Here is a 20,002-nt window from a genome sequence, read left to right as displayed (position 1 = left end):
TATTTTTCAGTGTGCGTGACTAGGTTTGGGTTATAAATGGCATTGTGTGTCATGAGTTGTCATCCATCCGTCTCAGCAAACAATGGAGGAGTGCGCTCTGCTGAGTACAAGACAAGTAGATGCCAAATTTGCCTTAGTCCAATGTTTTGTTTTGTTTTTTGCAGATATGCGAGTGAACTTTCCATAACACTGATAATTCATGCATATAGGGTCTAATAATGCAACCCACTTCAGGCTACGTATAGGGCAGGACAAACATCCAAATAATGCATCCTTGACTACATGTGTACATGAATGTGAACACGTCTCACCAACAGAGGTGTGATTTCCAAGATATTGGGCCTAGAGTCAGGGCATGCCATGGGGACATAGCCTTGCCAGACCATTTACAGAGGGGAAAGCAGTAATAACTGTTCCAAAGTTTCTCATTGCGCAACAGAATGTGTTCCTCCCCGCCCCCCCCCCTGTGTACTCCCTAAATCTGTTCTGGAAGTTCCCCCAACCCTTCTGAGCAAATTCGGGGACAGTGCAAGGTACATGCAGTGGGATATCTCATTGGGCTAGTTTTAATCTTCGTGCTAGTGAATCTACTTTATTGAGTACCATCCTTTCTGCTTTATAAAATATCAATCATTTTAACCTATAATATTTCATTGGCAACCCCTGACATTGACCATGAGTACCCAATTTAAATAGGGTTCTACATACATTGTGAAGCGCCCCCCCCCCCCGGTGTGTGTGTCAGTTACTATTATCAATAACAATAATAATAAAATCTAAATCGTTTTACCTGGAGTATTTCATTTCTGGGAGAAAGATTACAACTGTGTTGTCTTCCCTGTTTAGATGACGATGATGGCTTTAACTTGGAAGATGCCTTTGGTAAGTATTGTCTGCACTCCATGCAAGTCTGGTTTGTATGTTGCTTTTGAAGACAGTCGCAAATTCAAAGACCATAGCACGAGGATCTTTGGAAGTCCTTTGTGCAAATAGCACTTCAGACCTCTGCAAACCTAAGGTTTTAAGGAGCAGTGTGAAGCTGTTTGCAAAAGGCTTTCAAACAGCCCTGTGTTGTGCTTTGAAGCAGCATCCGGCAAGATGCTGATGAGTGGAGATTTCAGTGCAGGGGTCTGAGCAGGATTTAAACTCAGCTTATCAACTGTTGAGTGGCAGTTAAATCCTGCTGCTTTGGCTGCACACACCACTTGCCTGTGAGGAAGTGGCACTTGCAGCTAATGCAGAATTGAACTCTTCCGCCTCCCTCAGCAGCTGACATCACCCTCCCAGATTGGTAGGTGGCTGATTTTAGGAAATGGTGCTGCAAGATAGTCTACAGTCACACTTTGCACACTATAAAAACCTTTGCCAGATGTTGCAAGAATGCTAGTCCCATCATCCCCAACCATTGGTCATGCTGGCTAGGGGTGATGGGAGTTGCAGTCCAAAATACCTTGAGGCACCAATTTCAGGCATCTGACCCAGCACTACAGATGCTGTTTGCCTTTCCCTTGCTCTTTGTATGCATTCTTTAGTCACTGCGGGTAATCTGTACATTCCTCACCTGGATACATTTATAATTTGGGGGAGTTGGCAGGTGACATTCTTAGTGACTGCGGGGAAGTAATATCTATATTACAGTGGCTTATTGAGCTGCCTCTACTCCTGTACCAAAAGAAACTTCAGGGAAGAGAGAGGAGGTTATTTATCCTGCTTGGTCTGGAACAACTCCTCCCCAAGGAGCTTAGGGTCTTCTAAATAGTTCTCCCCATCCCCATTTTATTCTCACAACAATGCTGTGAGATACATTAAGCTGAGAGACAGGCCCAAGATCACCTAATCAGTTCCATGGCTGAGTGAAGATTTGAACCCTGGTTTCCCAGATCCTAATAGCCCTGTGCCAAACCCCTCCTTAATTTGGATGGGTTTCTGAGGGTATGAAAGCTGTTGAACAAGAAAGTGATGAAATAACCTGAGAGTATGCCAGGATGTCGTGTACACACAGCGGTGGTATTGGCTTTAAGCTAGATTCCAAGTTTTACCATTGTGGATGGGCTTGTCAAGTACATTATTCTACCTAAGAAGCAAGGAAAATGGGATACCGTTTCTACAAAATCAGAATATCAAGGTGTTTTCTACTTCTCATATTTTGAAGTTTGTTTTCTCTCTCTCTCTCTCTCTCTCTCTCTCTCTCTCTCTTAGTTGATGACCCCAAGAAGCCAGAACCACCAGCACCACCTCAGCCAAATCCTGGAAGTCATGGCAATACTGGTGGTAAGCTTCTCTAGAAATACTACTTCAGAGCATAGCCTGACAGTATCAGTTATGGTCAGTAAACTAAAATCCAATATCAGATTAAAGAAGAGAGGTGATAACTTTCATCTGTACTTCAGTGAATCTTCAGATCTGTATAGTTCACCATCTGCAAGAGTTACAGCTCTGTGCTGATGTAACACTGCTGATGGCAGGCACATGCACTCTCTCTTTCCCCCTCTCATTCTCACTCCCTTCCTTTGTCAGCAATGGAGCATTGATCCTGGTTTAGTTTTAACCAGAATTTGAAGTGATTTGTGAACCTGGTTAGAGCTCAATTAGTGTTCTGGTACTGCACCAGACCTTTTGCAGGAGACATGGATAAATTTATAAAGCACATATGTAATGTAAGGCACTGTAGGTGGAGAGTGCTGCCATCGTAATCATGCACACAGGGGCTTGATGCCAACATGTTTCACAAAATGGCACCAGCATGGCTGTTCACTTGCCCATCTTGAGCAACTCAATGTGAGTCTTACACATTCTCCATAACCAGCTTAGCTGAATTATGTGGGCTTTTCTTCATGGTAAACATGCTTGGGATTGTAGCCATATTTATGGTCCCTGGAAAAGTGCCACAAACACCATAGTGTACAGATTGCCATAGGAAATATATGTTGTGGGTTTTTAGAAGACTTCATTCTAACAAATATTCTCTTTTCAAAGATTTTAGTGATTTGGATTTAAATGATGGTCAGGCACCCCCAGATCCACCAAAAGGTAAGTTTCTAGTGCAAACTGTTATAAATATACTTAGATATGTCACATTTGTGTTTTTTATAATACTGAGGGATTTTGATGGGGGTTCTCTGGTATCATCATCATCATCATCTTCCCTAAATCAGTTGAGATTTAGCTGGATTGAATTGCATTAACTAAGCAAATCTTTTTAAAATGTTAATTTAAACATTTTAAACAGTTTTCTACTAGCCAAAATATGTTTAAATGTTTTATTTGGGGGTGTGGTGTGTAGGACAAACTAAAAAGATGGATTGTGTTGTGATCTTAGCTTTGGTGCTTAACAGAAATTCAACATTTTACTTGGAAATCATCTTGATTAGAATACCTGTAGGTATTTTGAGATGGGCTTGGGAACTTGCATCTCTCCAGATGATATAGGACTACAATTCCATCATTCCTGATCTTGGGCTGATGGGACCTGGAGTCCTACAATGGCTAGAAGGCCACATGTTCCCCATCTCTTACAGATGTTTCCCTTCGATGCTGAGGGGGTGGGGGTTAGGGGCAATGACACTGTAAACATTGTGCATAAATACATGTTTCCCAGGGACGGGCATCTGAAAGTAAGTTAATTACAACTTTTTAAAAACAAGATTTTACTAACATTTCTATTCAATGTGCTATTAATTTCTGAAACAGGAAATGCCTAAAAATGGGTTGGGAGTTGAGAAATCTTGTAAAAGTATAGCCATGGCAAATGCTCAACTATACATCCTTGGTTTATTGAGCAGCTGTGGTTGACTGGGTGGGGATAGGAGCATAAGCAGTGTAAATCTTGCTCCAGAGTGATCAGAACTACCACAAAGCTGTGGGGGCAGTGAAGAGATCCTACTCCAATATCTGCATCACATCCTTGAGAAGCCAACCAGCAGAGTTGTTCTGTATGGTCTGGAGGTTGATCACTTCTGACCAGGGGGTAGGGTGGACCTCTGGAGCACATAGCGCCTTTTCTGTAACCAATTGGCTAAACACTTTGAGGATAAAGTTGGCCAGCTCTCCTGTTGTGGCATTGCCAGCCCAAGTGTCCAACACAACATTGTTGGATCCAGTGTTGTGGGATCAGTTCCAGTTAATTTGGTCTGATGATGTAGACAGGATACTGCCAGTGCTGGTTAGATCTTGTCAGTTTGTTGGAGTGGAGCGACTGAATTTGTCCCAGTTGTGGTCAATGCCTCATTGTTGTAATCACATGCCTCCCACAACTCTTAAAGACACAGTGATGCATATTTTCTTAAACAGCCTGCTCTGAATCCAGCAGAATATAGTGACTAGAGGCAAATCACCAACATCCCTTTCTTTGCAACTATGGCTGAGAAGGTGGTAGTGGAGCCACTGCAGGCATTCCTGGATGAGGCTGATTACCTGGATCTTCTGCGATCTGAGTTTCAGACCTGGTTTCAGAACTGAATCAGCCTTGGTTGCCCTGATCAAGAAAGAGACAGTGGGTGTGTGACTCTGTTACTTCTGCTTCATCTCTTAGCAGCTTTTGATACCATCAACTATATGAAGTGGCTTCAGGTTTTCATACATTACTTTCTCTTAGCCCCCACCGCCAATATTAGTATAGCAACACAGCTGATATAGCTCGTGCTTTCTTTACCATGAAAAGCCCACTTTGTAATATAAATATACTAATGATGAATTATTATTGTTAATAGTTTTTGCATGAAATTAACCCTGAGTTGAAAGAGCATGAATGCTCATATTTGCAAATTCCTTTTGCTTTGGAGTGGACAAACTACGGTCCAGTCACAGCAACACTAAACTCTTGAATTTCTTAATTTTTTCTCAAGGCCACAATCACTTTTCTATTAGGGACGATGGGGGGAAAACAGCTTCAGAGTGAACCAGGAAGTCTTTCTCTGTTGTCCGAATGTAGAGGGGGAAATGGAATTGCACTCAAACCAGGGAACACCCAAAAATTGCTTCAGTGGAGAAAGGACTTCCTGCTTCATTCTGAAGCTATTACTGGGTCTTCTCAGGGCATGTATAACTCTAAATTTCCTTATAGCACTTGACAGTCTTGGTTATTGGCTAAAACACTGAAAATGGAAGCAGGCTCATATCTTGCAAACCAATTGCTTAGTATACTGCCTGCACATTTTGCTTTCTTAACTTTTGTTCCGCAAGGACTAAAGGCTTGCTTTTTAAAGAAATGAAACTCAAGAATCTGTTCCCCTGCTGGCCCTGGACCCAGTATCTGTTGAATTAGTTTCCAGTCCTGAAATGACAGCTCTGGGAATCTACTTTTCTATACCCCATTGTACATAATAGCAGTTTCAGCATTCCTGACCAGACAGAAGCTCTTAACATAACACAGTTAATAACATTGACTTTTTATTTATGTGTAATAGCTTAATAGTTTTAGTTTTCTGTTCTAACCATTCAAGGAACTAATGGCACAAGTGAGTGTCTGTAGCGGTGGCACTTATACTGCTCAGATTTGTCTCCATGCTCCTTGAAACTCCCTGTGAAGGTCCTTCATAGATAGGACACACTTAAATGATCATGCATGATAAATGCATGAATCACCTTGATTGAGCATGATAAATGGCTGGATAATCTTTGGTTTTGCAAGGCTCATGCAGAAGACTCTGATAGTTTGAACGTTACTCTACATTTTAAGTAAAGAAGTACAAACACATAGTTTTAATTGGTTATGTCTGCATGTATTCTATGCACAGCTAATTGATGCTAACTTTGTGCACAGCTAACTTACTCATAATTTCTCAGTTACTTTTCTACGAATAATTTATGTTGATTTTGCTTCTCACGCTGTTATGCACAATTTTTCTTTCTTAATGTAGGCCGTGCTTCTAATCCTTCTTCAGGTATGTGAGCTGTGCCAATGTTTGCTTTTCCATGTAGCAAGACCTTTGCAACTGCTGTAGGTTATAGCACACATGTCCTTGTTACATTGTTGTTTTACTTGTAACTTGCAAGTCTCTTGCAAGTCTTGGTGATACTGCTCATCATATGCTTTCCATAGGGTTGTGAGCTACTTGAAGGCACGCAAGGTTCTAAAAAGAAAAACAAGAAAACAATCCAGTTTAATTGTACAGGCAGTCCTTAATACCTTTTATCAAAGCAAATTTATTTTAAGGATAGCCTAACTCAAAACAAGGCAAGAGAGCAATTGCTTGTAGTTCTGGACCTCAGTGTGATAGAAATATGATTACAGTCATACCTTGGATCTCAAATGCCTTGGCTCCTGAACAAAGCGGCTCCTGAACAATCTAAACCTGGAAGTGAGTGTTCCGGTTTTTGAACTATTTTTGGAAGCTGAGTGTCCGACGCTCCTGCAGCCAATCCGAATCTGCACCTTGGTTTTCAAACGGTTCCGGAACACATTCTGTTCGAGAACCAAGGTACGACTGTAATAAGAAAAACAGAAGACATATCTATGGACATTGATGAGCCAGTCATGGGTAAAACAAACACAAACAAAAGGATTGGCAAGACTGCAGTAGAGTGAGGAGATGGTCCATCATGTCTGGTCAGATAGCAAGGGATGTATTAGGTGAGGTTAACCTGCAGATGTAGAACAATAAGCAAGGGACCAAGATGAATTGCAGACTGTGCTACCTTTTCACAGTATCTTCAGTACATCAGCAGTAGAAACAGTTGGTGTAGACCTGTGTAATAATATTGCGGCTCTAGTCTGACTATCCTCTCTGCTGCCATCTCACTTTTATATAGAAGTAGTGCAGCACTAACAACACTTTTACATTTCTTTCCCTCCCACTCCCACTCACATATTGGGAAGGGCAGTTATGTGTTTGCATTCAGCGTTCTCAGAGGGCTGTTGTGTATCATTTCCCTCTAACTGCTCCTATCCAGAGTATTTCATAGTACAGCACTGCTATCTGGAAACTGAAAGGGTTACAGCTAATTGTTGGAAGGGAATATTCTAAATATCTCCTCCAAGGAACACTGGAAGGCTTATAAAAAGGGTGGAGGGAGAATCGCCCTGCCTTCTGGGAGTCTTAGGCCATGCCCAGCACAAAGATAAACAGCAAAATACATCTGGAAATAAAATGCATGCCAAACTAAAATATTTAGAGAATAAACAGCATTGAAACACCAACCCAGAAATTTCTGCTAGTGGCAATGAAACAACAACAATTTGGAAAGTTCTGTGTGATCTGTAAAGTCTTCAGTTGCTGTCTCTCAACAATGAAGGGGACAGAGGTTACCTGAGGCAGAGATCATTCCAAAGTCAAAGCCCTTTAGGGATAAGTGATAGAGTACCTTTGGGTAAGCATTTCTGACAAGGAGCATCAGCCGACTTTGAAAAAGTGTACCACACTATTTATATCTTTCAGTGATTGATAATATGCACCTTGCCTTTGATTGCTATTCATAGATTATGCAGAAGAAGGAACAATATATGAAGAGGCTTCAGGTTTAGATGTAAACATTTATCTTGGTAATAGCAAGGGCCCTCCACATACTGCTTATTTGTTAATACAAGAATCCTTCTGACTATCTTTTACTCTGCTAATATTTGAATTGGAAGGTAGAACACTTTTTACTGCAGTTGCATCATAGGGGGAATAAAGAGCTACTGTTTGCAAAGCATATTCTAACAAAGTTGTTTTCATAGGTGGCTCGGACTCTGGTGGCAAAGCGGAAGGTAAGCTTGTGAGGTTTTTTAATGGCACTTATAACCTTGGATTCTTAAGTCATCCCTAAAAGTTAACCTTTGTGCTGCAGCGGTCTATAAGTTTTATCTTTGCTGTGTGTGTTCTGGTTCATCAGGTCGGTTGTGGGACAGAACTATTACAAATGACATCTTACTGTGATATTAAATCATATCCAAGGGAGAGCACAATGTTTGACTAAATCAAAGTCCAAAATGGCCTTGTTCACACATCACAGTCATCTAGGGTTGTTGGCTTCTCACATGCATTATTATTTTTTTAATTACAGTTGGGAAGGGGGCACAAAACCATTTTGGTGTCCACATATGATATGTGGGTTAGCCACTCCTAGTGTTTAGGATTACAGTACAAATGGCAAAGTCTCAATGATGGGTCAAAACAGATCTAATAGCTGTTGGGCAGACTGGAAGTAAAATTTAATCAGGCAAACACGAAATGCCTGTGGGTGGCTTCTTTTACTCAGAGTAGGCTCAGTGAAACTAATGGACTTTATTTAGTCCTATTCATTAATTTCAGTGGGCCTACTCTGAGTAATAAGGAACGCGGGTGGTGATGTGGAGCCTAGGACTTGCCGATCAGAAGGCCGGCGATTCGAATCCCTGCAACGGGGTGAGCTCCTGTTGCTCGGCCCCTGCTCCTGCCAACCTAGCAGTTTGAAAGCACATCAAAGTGCAAGTAGATAAATAGGTACCGCTCCGGCGGGAAGGTAAACGGCATTTCCATGCGCTGCTCTGGTTCACCAGAAGCAGCTTAGTCATGCTGGCCACATGATCCGGAAGCTGTGCGCCGGCTCCCTCGGCCAGTAAAGCAAAATGAGCGCCGCAACCCCAGAGTCAGTCACGACTGGACATAACTGTCCGGGGTCCCTTTACCTTTACTCTGAGTAATAGTTAGTTGAATACTACTCAAGTTTGCTGGATAGTATTCATTTTTGTGAAACAACAATACTTTTTCTTTTACATAGAAAAACTTTCTGTAACTCTTATCAGAGGCATCAATTCATTTAGTAGCTAATTGTAGGACTATATTCTGATAATTTAATATTACTCTATTCTTTAAGATAGGGATGGACAAGATGTGGTTCTCCAGCCTACAACTTGCACTACAACTCCCATGATGGCCATCCTGCCTGGTTCTGATGGGTTTTGGAGTTCAACAATAACTGCAGGGCCACAGGCATCCTACTTTTGTTTTAAGAGAAAGCAATTACATTGTAAAGGACACATATATACACAAAATAACATGGTCTTAAATTTCTTTCTGTTTATATATAAAAATGCAAAGCTGTAGTCATGCTACAGTTTATGGTGGCCCTGTCAACTCCAGTGTGAAGAGCAAGCAAGCAAACAAGCAGTGTGAGTGACAGGCAGCCCAGTTATGATGTTTAAACATGGCTGCAGTGAGGTTTGACATTGGGGAACAGGTGCTTCGCACAACGGTTTAGCAAGCCATTGTGTGAAGCCCCTCCTCACTTCTTTAAAAAAGGCTTGGGATTGGGGTGAGTTGGGAAGGGGGGCTTAGGCAAGCTGGGGGGGGGCAGGTAGGGTAGGGAGTTAGTGAAGAGGAAAGGGGTGGGAACAGTGGGTGGCAACAGGGTGGGTGAGGTTTGTAAGCAAAAGCCTTAAGTTTTTTAAAAATATAATTTGATTTGCATCCATCCTATCATTCCTCACAGTTGGCAGGAACCTGTTGTCACTATATGATTCAGCCCCCCCCCCCCAAGCATTGTTTGAGCTTTTTGTAAGGAAACAGAAAATTGATGACCCTTCAAATTTCTGCTGAAGCTCTCGGATTTGTCATTACTTCTGGGAGGAAGTCTAGCCATCTGTTCCCCTTTCATTCCATCTGTTCTCCTTTCTATACACTTGCTTGAAACTTCTCATGAGCAAGCATCCCTTATCAGATCTGACAATCGCTGAGCCATTGCTTCCTCTGGAAGCAGATTGGACAGCAGTGAGTTGTAGCGTAAGAACACAGCAATTGCTCTGCTGGACCAGGCCAGTGGCCCATCTAATTCATCATTGTGCTCTCACATTGACTAACCAGATACCTATGAGATGCCTCCAAGCACATCCTGAGAGCACTAGAGAACTCTCCCCTCCTGCACTTTTCAGCAAATGGTATTCAGAAGCATACTGCCTCCAACCATGGAGACAGAGTGGCTAGTAGCCAGTGACAAACATATCCTCCACAAATTTGTCTTTATCTTCTCTTCCGCCCATTCAAGTTGGAGGTCATCGCTGTCTGTCCTGAATCTTCCGACATCTTCTGTGTTGATGTCCATGAGTTCTAGTGGTGTGAGAGAGGGAGAAAAACCTACCTGTATTCATCTTCTCCATACATAATTCACACATGGTTTTATGTGTGAGCCTATGAAGTAATGACTGGTTTGAATACTTGGGTGTTCTTCCTTTCTGCCATGCCTGAACTCACCATGGACTTGTTTAAGAATATGGATTTTTCAGCTAGAAGCCAATGCATATCAATGTTGGAAACCTACATTTCACAATATCTAGCTTGGATTTTAAATGGAAGAATTAGCATTTCTTCTAATGCAGCTTTTTTTAAAAAAATGTTTATTTGTTTAAATTGTATACAGTTCTTTATCCATAGTATTCAGGGAGGTTCATAGCATAATAACTAAGTAATTGGAGCTGGAGATCTTCCTGCCTTAGGAAGTACTACTGGGTAGTAAATACACGATCAAGCAGTCACAAACATTATGAAATGTAACATTTATTTCAAATTTGCATTATTTGAAAGCTGTGAGTGGGTGTCTTTTGAAGAAAAGGGAGTAAACTCTATTGAATACAGTGATTTCTTCCAAGTGCATATTCTCTGGTGTCATTAAATTGCTCTTAAAAATGCTTTCTCTGTTATTTTTATTTATATGGCTTTTGAGAAGTGGATCAGATTAATCCTGCTTTCTACCTTTTCACAGAAAATCCAGGAATGTTAGCTGGAATTATTAGCTCAGTACTTGTAGCAGTAGCTGGGGCTGTCTCAAGTTTTGTAGCCTACCAGAAGAAAAAGCTCTGCTTCAAAGCAAGTGGTAAGTTTTTATATTGAGTTTCTTTTTGCTTTTCATGTTTTGCCTTTAATGTTTCTATTAGCCTAACCAGTGACATGAGGAATCTTGTTTGTGTGTGCACGAAAGAGAGAGAGCTCCTCCATAATACGCATTATGACAGTATTAGAATTTTATCTCCTAATGTAATTGGAGGCTTAAAGTTTGAAATGCGCCCACACTGGGCATAAGGTAATGTATGTGAGCTGAATTATCTATGTGAAATATAAATGTATCTAAATTATGTTTGTATCTACAGATGAAGAAAATGTTAATATGCAAAGTCAACAAGGAGCACATTCTGAACCACCTGGTAAGGAATCTTCTTTATGAAAACAGAACTGAGTATGATTCTTTGCATACTTGAGATGTTTCAGAGTGGCTTTATGTATGGGATTCTGCCAGACCTCCTACATGCCTTCAAACAACTCTCAATTTTCACTTAACTTTGTCTTCCTTGCTAACCCTTTTATTAGCTTTATTTATTGGCCTTCTTTACATGACAGTTGTGAGATTCTGTAGATGTATCATATGGAGATACAGGCACTGGCCATTTTGTGCACGTTCAATTTCTATGCCGTTTTCAGATCTGGAAGTGGGCATGGCAGGGTTGGAATGGGGTGGGGCAGACTTGCACACACTCCACCTATGTGTGTAGTGACCCAGAATGCAGCCTCCGCACAAACAGAGAGTTGCCTACATATCTAAATGCCCTCAATTTGGAGGTTGGGCTTGGCTCATTAAGTGGGTGTGTTTTCTTCATTATCGGCTCCAAAATTGTTCTTCTGCCACCTCCAACTCTGTTGCATTTGCGGAGCTAGTAGAATCTCATGTCATCTTGGAAAAGATAGTTAATGCTACAAATGTGTTGTATCCTCTATTTGTTGTTGTTTAGAGCAAAATAAATTTATAGTTAAACAGAGAATAAAAGACACGGTGTTGTTTTCAGCTAAGTTCTAGTCAAAGTAGACCCATTCAAATTTGTGATCCTAAGTCATGTGCATTCACTTCAATGGGTCTACCCTGAGTAGGCCTAGCATTGAACACCACCCATGGTTTTGCAAGAGTTGCCGCATTAGGTTATTTGCCATGTAGCCTATCATTAGATATGCCCTTAATAATTGTACATCTTACTTGCTTGCTAGTACATAAAAAATAGAAGAGCTATTTATTAGTCCTCTTCAATGCTTTACCTTCAGATGGCAGGTTTTCTAGAGTTTCTTTTGAAGATAAATGTTGCCAAATAATTGCATTGAGCTGGAAACATTTATTAATGATCTGGTTGGTTGAGCATAATGTGCTACTGCTACTGACTGTTGGTGGTGCTCTGGAGTTTGAGAAGGCAATCTTTCCTAGCCATACCTGGAGATGCAAGGGGTTGGACCTGGGACTTCCAGCATAGCATATGCTCTGTGAGTGAGCTAAGACCTTTCCCAGCAGTAGCAGGGAATGACTTTTAATAACAGAAACGGACAGTTCAGGTTTTGCCCCACCTTGTCACTATTACCTTCTCTGCCATAGCCACCCAGTTGTGGAACTCTCACCTCTCTTGAGATTTGGCTGGCACTGACTTAATCTTTCAGTGCCAGCTGAAGTCTGCCCTCTTTGGACAGTCATTTCAGGTGTAACCTAGACCAATACAATGACAGATGATCCATCTTGCTTATGCTGGGCTCTGCGTACAAGTGTGTGTTGGAATGTGTGCATGCAAGGGGACACAGACACACACACGTGTTTTGTCAGAGATGAGATGTTACTGCATCAGAAACCCTTCATTACCAAGGGATAAAATGGGGGTGGGGAGCAGGTTTGTTTATAAGATGTCTATCTCATTCTCTGTGTGCACATGAAGTGACTTGTAGCATAAAAGCAATGACATTAATTATCAGCTAACAAAAATATCTCTGAAAATTACAGTGATGAAAAGAACCCACTAAATGCTATAAGCATCCAGCTAAATAAAAATGCATAAAATAGTGGAGAGTGCTACCCTTTAAATAAGTCTTTCATATCAAGATGTCTCCAGCCTGCTAAATTATGGAAACACCCATAAATTAGGGCTGCCATACGTTTGGGTTTCCCCTCACATTACCGTGATTTCAAAGATGGAATTGACGTCTGAGGGGACATTGTCCTGGATCTTAGGCTTGTCTAAAAATAGCTCAACAACTTTTGGGGTGCCCTACATAAATATCTGGTATGCATGTGTGTTTTAGGTGATTTCCCCCCCCCTACATGGCTACTTTATTTTTTAATTGTATTTTGGTGCTTAATCAAAATTATGAATCCTAAGTAATCGTAAAGTAAAAGTGTAAGAAACAGTTGCAGCAAAAAAGGGAGGGGAATATGAATTATGATGAGGGATATGTGTTTAACCTGAAGATTACAAGGCTGAAGCTACAAATGGTGCGCAGCACAGTCCGATGCTTGTCTACTGAGAAGTAAGCGCCACCGTCTCCCGTGGAGTTTACTCCCTAGAAAGTGTGTTTAGTATTGCAACTTCAATTGGCAAAAAAGGTATCAACAATAATCAGCTAGTAGTCATGGTAGTGGAATGTTGGATGTCTGACAGCTGCCCCTTATTGTTGGTCCATGGATTAGGCCAATAAAGCAAAGCTTAGCAGGACTTGGCTTTAGGGAAACTTTAATAGAATTTGGACAGAACTGAAACAAGCTGGAAGCAGGAAAGATTAACTTTGCTGGTGAATTGTTGCATGGAACAAAGAAGCTTCCTATAAAAGAGAGCACAAGACAGCAACTTTTTCTTTTGTTTGTGTTCATAATGATCAGATAATTTTTCTCCATCTCCAAAGTGCACGGCTGTTAACAACTGCTGAGAGGGCTTTCAGGGCTTTCGGGGTTTAGGATGACAGAGGACTAATGTATTGCCCATCTTCAAAAAGCCCTTCACCTTCTAGATTGCAGTGGTGACAAAATGCTTCTCTACTAGGAAAGAAGTTCCCATAGGTCCTGTTTTGGGGCTTTTGAATAGGCATGCTTAGGCATGGGCTGTAAGAAGTTTTAGCAGCAGCCTTTGTACTTAAACACACTTTTTATTGACTTCAGGAAGTAATCTTTGAATACTCTAATCTGTTTCTCTTTTTTCCTTTTTAGTTCAACGCACACTTTTGCAGAAACAGTAGCATCATTTAAGATTAAGCGAAGGCCAGAAAACTGGACAGAGAACCTGCATATTTCCCTGAAAAAATACCACACATTTCAAGCAGCAAAAAAAACACAAAGTTGCAAAGTAGACTGAAAATAGTCCTGTTGAAAATGTCTTTTGAAAGGGAGAATGGACATTTTAACAAATCTAAGTACTTGTATCTGTGGTTTATCCTTTGAAGTTCAAAGTTGCATACTTGCTGATTCCTGGCTTTAAAACAAATTTGTATTTGTTGGAAACTGTTGCTTTTATCCGAAGACTCTCATTTTGCATTATGGCAAGAACCTTAACAGAGGAGATGATTTTAATGTATACTGGTTAAATGCCAGTAGGTGGGCTGCACCTGCCACTCAGTTGTTGGGAATGGAATAAATGTTTGCCCTCTTCATGTTCATGCCCTAAAATGCAGCACCTTACTTGTCCCCCATAAGAATATATCACAACCATCTGCCAAATGGATAGAAGTTAAGCATAGCCCTCAGGCCTATGCTACACATAGGGCTAAACTTCCTTGTCCCTAGAGACGCCAACTATTTAAAAACTGCATAACCTTATCCTGGCTTTTGCTTTTTTTTTGTCATCTTAGAATGTGAGCAATAGGTTTTTATATGTACATGTATTTGCCTTTGAATAAGTGATTAAGATCGAATGTCTCTTTTGGAGCATCTCTGATAATTGTACCTTTGCCTTTACAATGATTGCATAGGAGGTGGGGGTGCTATTTGCATTGCCTTGCTACTTATTCTCACTCAGAGCAAGTCCTATCTAGTATACATGTTACAACTGGGGGCCTTTTGAATGCAAAAGAACAATACAGTGGTACCTCGGGTTATGAACTTAATTCGTTCTTGAGGTCCGTTCTTAACCTGAAACTGTTCTTAACCTGAGCCGGGCTTTTGCTAATGGGGCCTGCCGCTGCCGTGTGATTTCTGTTCTCATCCTGGGGCAAAGTTTGAAACCCGGAGCAACTACTTCCAGGTTAGCGGAGTTTGTAACCCGAAGTACCACTGTATTATATTGAAATGAAGTGTGGAATATTGGGGGTGGAAGGGGAGGGCACAGTAAAGCTGTGCAGCTGCATAAGCATATCATGTATAACTCATCCAGCCACTGTCTCTGAGCTGGAGTTGTTTTCTACAAGAATACCAAAAATTAATTTAGCAAATGCAATTGCCATTTAAAACTCAGTGATAGCATGTGCCTCTGACTATGGGATTTACCTCTTTATTATTCACAAGTGCCCTGCTTCCTCTTGTTTCGTATTTACAAAAGAAGTTGACATTCTTGTGACCGCTTAGCTATATTTTTCAGTAAATGGCTTCCAACACGGCTTGTTTGACCAATTGCAGATGCCTTTAGCTGCATACCTTGAAGTGCCATTAATATAGTAGTAGGTAATTGATCAGAATAATATGAACTGAGCACTCTGTATTCCACTTAACGCGCAGAAAGGCTTGATAATGGTCACTGGGAGCATGAAAATGGATTGTTTTCATTGGATCTAAATAAATTCCCGTCTACATGCTTTCAGTTTCAAGATTGTGGTAAACGTTTGGCACAAGCTGACAGCAAAAATTGAACCAGCTAAATCATGCAATGAGCATTATTTTTTGGAACTCAGATACTTTCTATGTAAGCATTGTGCCAATGTAAAATCAAAGTTATTGCATAGAAAGTGATTTCTGTATGCATGACTCTCGTAATCAAAACAATATTGGATGCCATGTTCTTACTTAAACTAGAAACTAGATGGGAGCTAGCCACACGTGTGGAGCATGGGTGCTTAAATTTGTTTCCATTTTTAATGCACACAGAACTCAAGATCAGTTCTTCATCATATTATAAACTGAGCTAGGCACATGCTCCACAGCAAATGTGCATCAGTTAACCCAATAAGAATATTGCATTTTGAGGCAATATGTGCCACTGAATGTAACTTGCAAAGTGGCAATACTTTTTTAAAAAAGAAAATAATCATTTTGTAAACTACAAGCAATGCTAAGCTTAATATTGGAATGCTGCTGATTTCTAAAGATGTTTCTATGTCATTCCTAAACAGCAGAGTCTGAATTTTGTGCCCATTACCCCCACACCTTTGCATATTTTATCTAAAGCGCCACAGAACTCTGGACAGCTTACTTCCCAATGACATGTGTATAAAATTGGCTGCACTCCTTTATGTATTTGGAAGTAAACTATATTGTGGTCAGTGGGGCTTGTTTCTGAATAAACAGACATACAATCAGGCCATTAATTTCTAATGGAAATCATTGTTTTATTTCATCCCATCTTATTTCATGTGTACTATGTGATAAAATGACTTAAAACACTAGCTGTTTGAGTGTGCTAAACTTCAAGTAGAGTAAGGATGGTGGGCCTTTGCTTCTGCAGAGATTGCCGGACTACAACTGCCATCTTCGTTGACTATTGGCCATTCTGGCTGGCACTGATGGGAGTTGGAGTCCAGCAACATCTGGGGGGCCACAGGTTGTGAATTAGTGTTGTGGTTCCTTAGATTGCAAGAACTTCTAGGAATTTGGTAATTAAGACATAATACTTGTGATCTTTTTTTAAAATAAAAATCAACAAAACCTAAAACTTTTTCGCTTGTCTGTATGTTTTTAGGGGGGTCTAGACAAAACGGCTGTATGATTTTAGCAGAGGCTTTGGGATTGAAAACCAAAAAAAAAAAAAAAAGCAGCTTGTCAATAATAATAATAATAATAATAATAAATTTTATTTATATCCCGCCCTCCCCAGCCGAAGCCGGGCTCAGGGCGGCTAACAACACTAAAATAGTGCAACATTATAAAACATTATAAAAAATTAATTAAGATCAAATTGAAAATTGATGGCAACCATAACTAAAGTTTTGTAAAGATTGCCAAAGGAGGGAGTCAGGCTGCACCCTGACCAAAGGCCTGGTGGAACAGCTCTGTCTTGCAGGCCCTGCGGAAAGATGTCAACATAGAATTGTAGACTTGGAAGGGACACCAAGGGCCATCTCATCCAACCCCCTGCAATGCAGGAATCTCAGCTAAAGCATCCAAGACAGATGTCCACCCAAGCTCTGCTTAAAAACCTCCAAAGAAGGAGAGTTCACAACTTCCCAAGGGAGACCATTCCACTGTCGAACAGCTCTTATTGTCAGAAAGTTATTCCTGGTGTTTAGTATGAATCTTTCTAGTAAATTGAAGTCATTGGTTTGAGTCCTACCCCCCAAAGCAGGAGAAAGCAAGCTTGCTTCATTTTCCATGTGACAACACTTTAGATATTTGAAGATGGCTATCATATCTTCCCTCAATCTCCTCTTTTCCAGGTTAAGAATACCCAGCTCCTCCAACCATTCCTCATAAGGCTTGGCTTCCAGACCCTTGATCATCTTAGTTGCCCTCCTCTGCACACAATAACTGATGATGACCTGGTTTGGTTTTAAATTAGGTGAATATCTGGAGTAGCTTTGGAAGGATGCCAGTAAGCTAGAAGTAAGCAAGAGGACCTTAATATAGCCTCCATCATAGCTTTCAAAAGCCACGGTGAAGAGATGGGGCTCTACTACACCATTTCATAGGTGTATAGTGAATATAGTTCTCCCCTTTAGCAACCTGAACTGATAACCTTATTTTATTGATACCCCCCACAATTCTTCCTTGGGTGCTTAAAGCAATGTGCACAAGGCTACAGCATCTAATCCAGAAACAGACTTAGCATAGCTACGGCAAGTCTGTGGCATCATGTGCCATCTGTTCACACCCTTGGACTTATGATTCACAGGTGGTCATGAGCATTAGAGGAAGTTAATGCCATTTTGCCAGTCTTTGAGGGAGCATCAGGGAGGGGTTGTATCAGGAGAGCTCTGCCAAAGTTTCAGTTGTTGCTCTCACTGCAGTGACTTAGGAAGGGAGCTAAAGAACCCGTGGCCTGTTCCTTGACTTTTGAGCAGGAATGAAGTAAGGAAGAAAGCCAGTGTTGCTTCCTCTATCTTTGTTCACCTCAAAGCCTTGCCATGATGTAAACAACAGCAGCAAAAAGTTGCCAGCCAGGAAAAATTGTCACTGTGAACATAAGCAGGGCTGTGTTTATGCTATGATCGAAAGTAATGGTTGTATGCCAACTTGATTCCAAATCTGCAATCTGTGTCAGTCATGGAAAGTAGGTGCATACTCATTACAGTGGTGCCTCGCAAGACGAAATTAATTCGTTCTGTGAGTTTTTTCGTTCTACGAGTTTTTTCGTCTTGCAAAGCACCAATGCGTATTGACGGTTTCCCATAGGAATGCACTGGCGGTTTAAAAAAAAAGGGGCGCAAGACATTTCGTCTTGCGAAGCAAGCCCATAGGGAAATCCATCTTGCGAAGCAACTCAGAAAACGAAAAACTCTTTCGTCTTGCGAGTTTTTCGTCTTCCGAGGCATTCGTCTTGCGAGGTACCACTGTATTTACAAAATAAACATCAATCTTAGTTAAACTCTAGTCCCCTCTTGGGTTGTGAAGTATCAGTTTGTTTTCTATTTGTACATCAGAGAGGCACACTCTTCAATACCTGCCTGTGGCTGGCTGCTTTCTCATTCTGTTGCCTACTGCAAGTTGACCAATACAACACTAGTGTCCCAGGTAGACGAGCCCCAGAAAATAATAGTTTGGGAGAGCAGCCCAGGGTTGAGGATCCTGGAACAGCCTCCCCCCCCCCCCCGTCACTCCATGCACAAAAATGTGGCTGTGCCAAAAATGGGCATTCTGGATTCTGCCATTTGTTTGAAGAAGTAGTGAGTAGGGATGGGGAAGAAAATGGATTCAGATCACATTCAAAGCTGATACCCTAACCCTAATTCACACTGAAACATTACATGAACCAAAACAAAATCAGCCTTGAAATCCACCCTTCTCTGAATTTTTCAATGTGTATCTCTAGACAAGTAATGTGTACAGAAATGCAGGTTCTGAAGTAGCATACAGATACTTCCTCTGATCCTGAAAGTAGTATGCATGGTGTGCTGGGCCCAGGGGTAATCCATGAAACGCGGTCCAGGACCTGTCCAGAATCCGAAGGTTCCACTGGGAGTCAGTCCGACAGGGCCAAGGCAGGACATGAGGCAGGAAACCAGGCAAGGACAGGTACGGGATCTCAAGCAGGATCTAGCATACAGCAATGTTGCTCCCACAACCTGGGGCGAGGTCCGACAGCCTTTTTGTCGGGGTAGCAGCTGGTCCTGATCCCCCGGCGACTCACATCCCTGTTTTGCCCAAAGGCGAGCACTGCTCCTGCGAGTACTCAGGTCTCTCCTTCTCTCAGACCTTAGTCTCTGCAGCTCGGGAGACATTGGTGGGTTACTAGACCCAGGGGCCGCCTCAGCCTCCCCTGACCAAACCGGTAGTGGAGCAGCTGTAAGTGACGGCCCAGTGGAAGGCAATGAGGTAATCCCCGCATCTGGAGCCAGGGCAGGCTCAGGCCCCTGACTCAGCCCAGCTGGTGTTTGTTGCAAGGGAACCTGTGCAGACTGGGGATCTTCAGGATCAGGCCTCAGACGTGGTTCAGATGATGCCTGAGGCAAAGGATCCGGGGCAGACTGAGTCTCCTCTGGTTCCGAGCCCGAGTCCCAGGCCATCACACATGGCTAGTGGCCTTGGATTGTAGCTACCTTTATGATTTTAAGCCAGTCCTATCTGTCCACCTAGCCTACCTCGCAGGGTTATTGTGAAGATAAAATGGGGAGCAATATGTATCTCAGCATTGATTTCCTTGCAGGAAAGACTGGGGGGGGGTGTCTATATGTTTATGTCTATATAAATAATAAAATTCACTGAAGACAAACATGGCTTGACTCTCCACAGCAGTATATTCAGTACTGTTGGTCTTTTAAAGAGGGCAGCATTCTCGGAAAGCATAAGCCTGCCAAAACTACTCATGCCTACTCAAAACTAATCTTACATGATCACTCTGCATCTTGGCACTAAATGGTTGGCTGTATAATGCGCAACTTAAGTTGCTGTTTTGCAGCATGTTAATTCCAAGTTATTTCTTGTTCTGTGCTTTGTCACATGCAAGCTCTGCTGC

At 41.6% G+C, this 20,002-nt stretch overlaps 1 protein-coding gene across 1 annotated transcript in view; it reads left to right on the top strand.

The window, feature by feature from the left end:
• CD99 (CD99 molecule (Xg blood group)) overlaps nt 1-16,546 on the top strand; it is a 32,298-nt gene extending 15,752 nt beyond the window's left edge. The window contains exons 4-11 of the mRNA XM_083438153.1: nt 847-882; nt 2,200-2,271; nt 2,977-3,030; nt 5,859-5,882; nt 7,658-7,687; nt 10,657-10,767; nt 11,042-11,095; nt 13,897-16,546. Coding sequence (XP_083294279.1) covers nt 847-882; nt 2,200-2,271; nt 2,977-3,030; nt 5,859-5,882; nt 7,658-7,687; nt 10,657-10,767; nt 11,042-11,095; nt 13,897-13,925 — 410 coding nt within the window. The 3' untranslated portion in view covers nt 13,926-16,546. The remainder of the gene's footprint in view (nt 1-846; nt 883-2,199; nt 2,272-2,976; nt 3,031-5,858; nt 5,883-7,657; nt 7,688-10,656; nt 10,768-11,041; nt 11,096-13,896) is intronic.
• Nucleotides 16,547-20,002: the final 3,456 nt, after the last annotated feature.

Source organism: Podarcis tiliguerta (assembly GCF_965153285.1).
Source record: "Podarcis tiliguerta genome assembly, chromosome: 4".
Taxonomy (NCBI): Eukaryota; Metazoa; Chordata; class Lepidosauria; order Squamata; family Lacertidae; genus Podarcis; species Podarcis tiliguerta.
The sequence above is the reverse complement of the archived record's forward strand: the minus strand, read 5'-3'. Positions and strand labels throughout refer to the sequence as shown.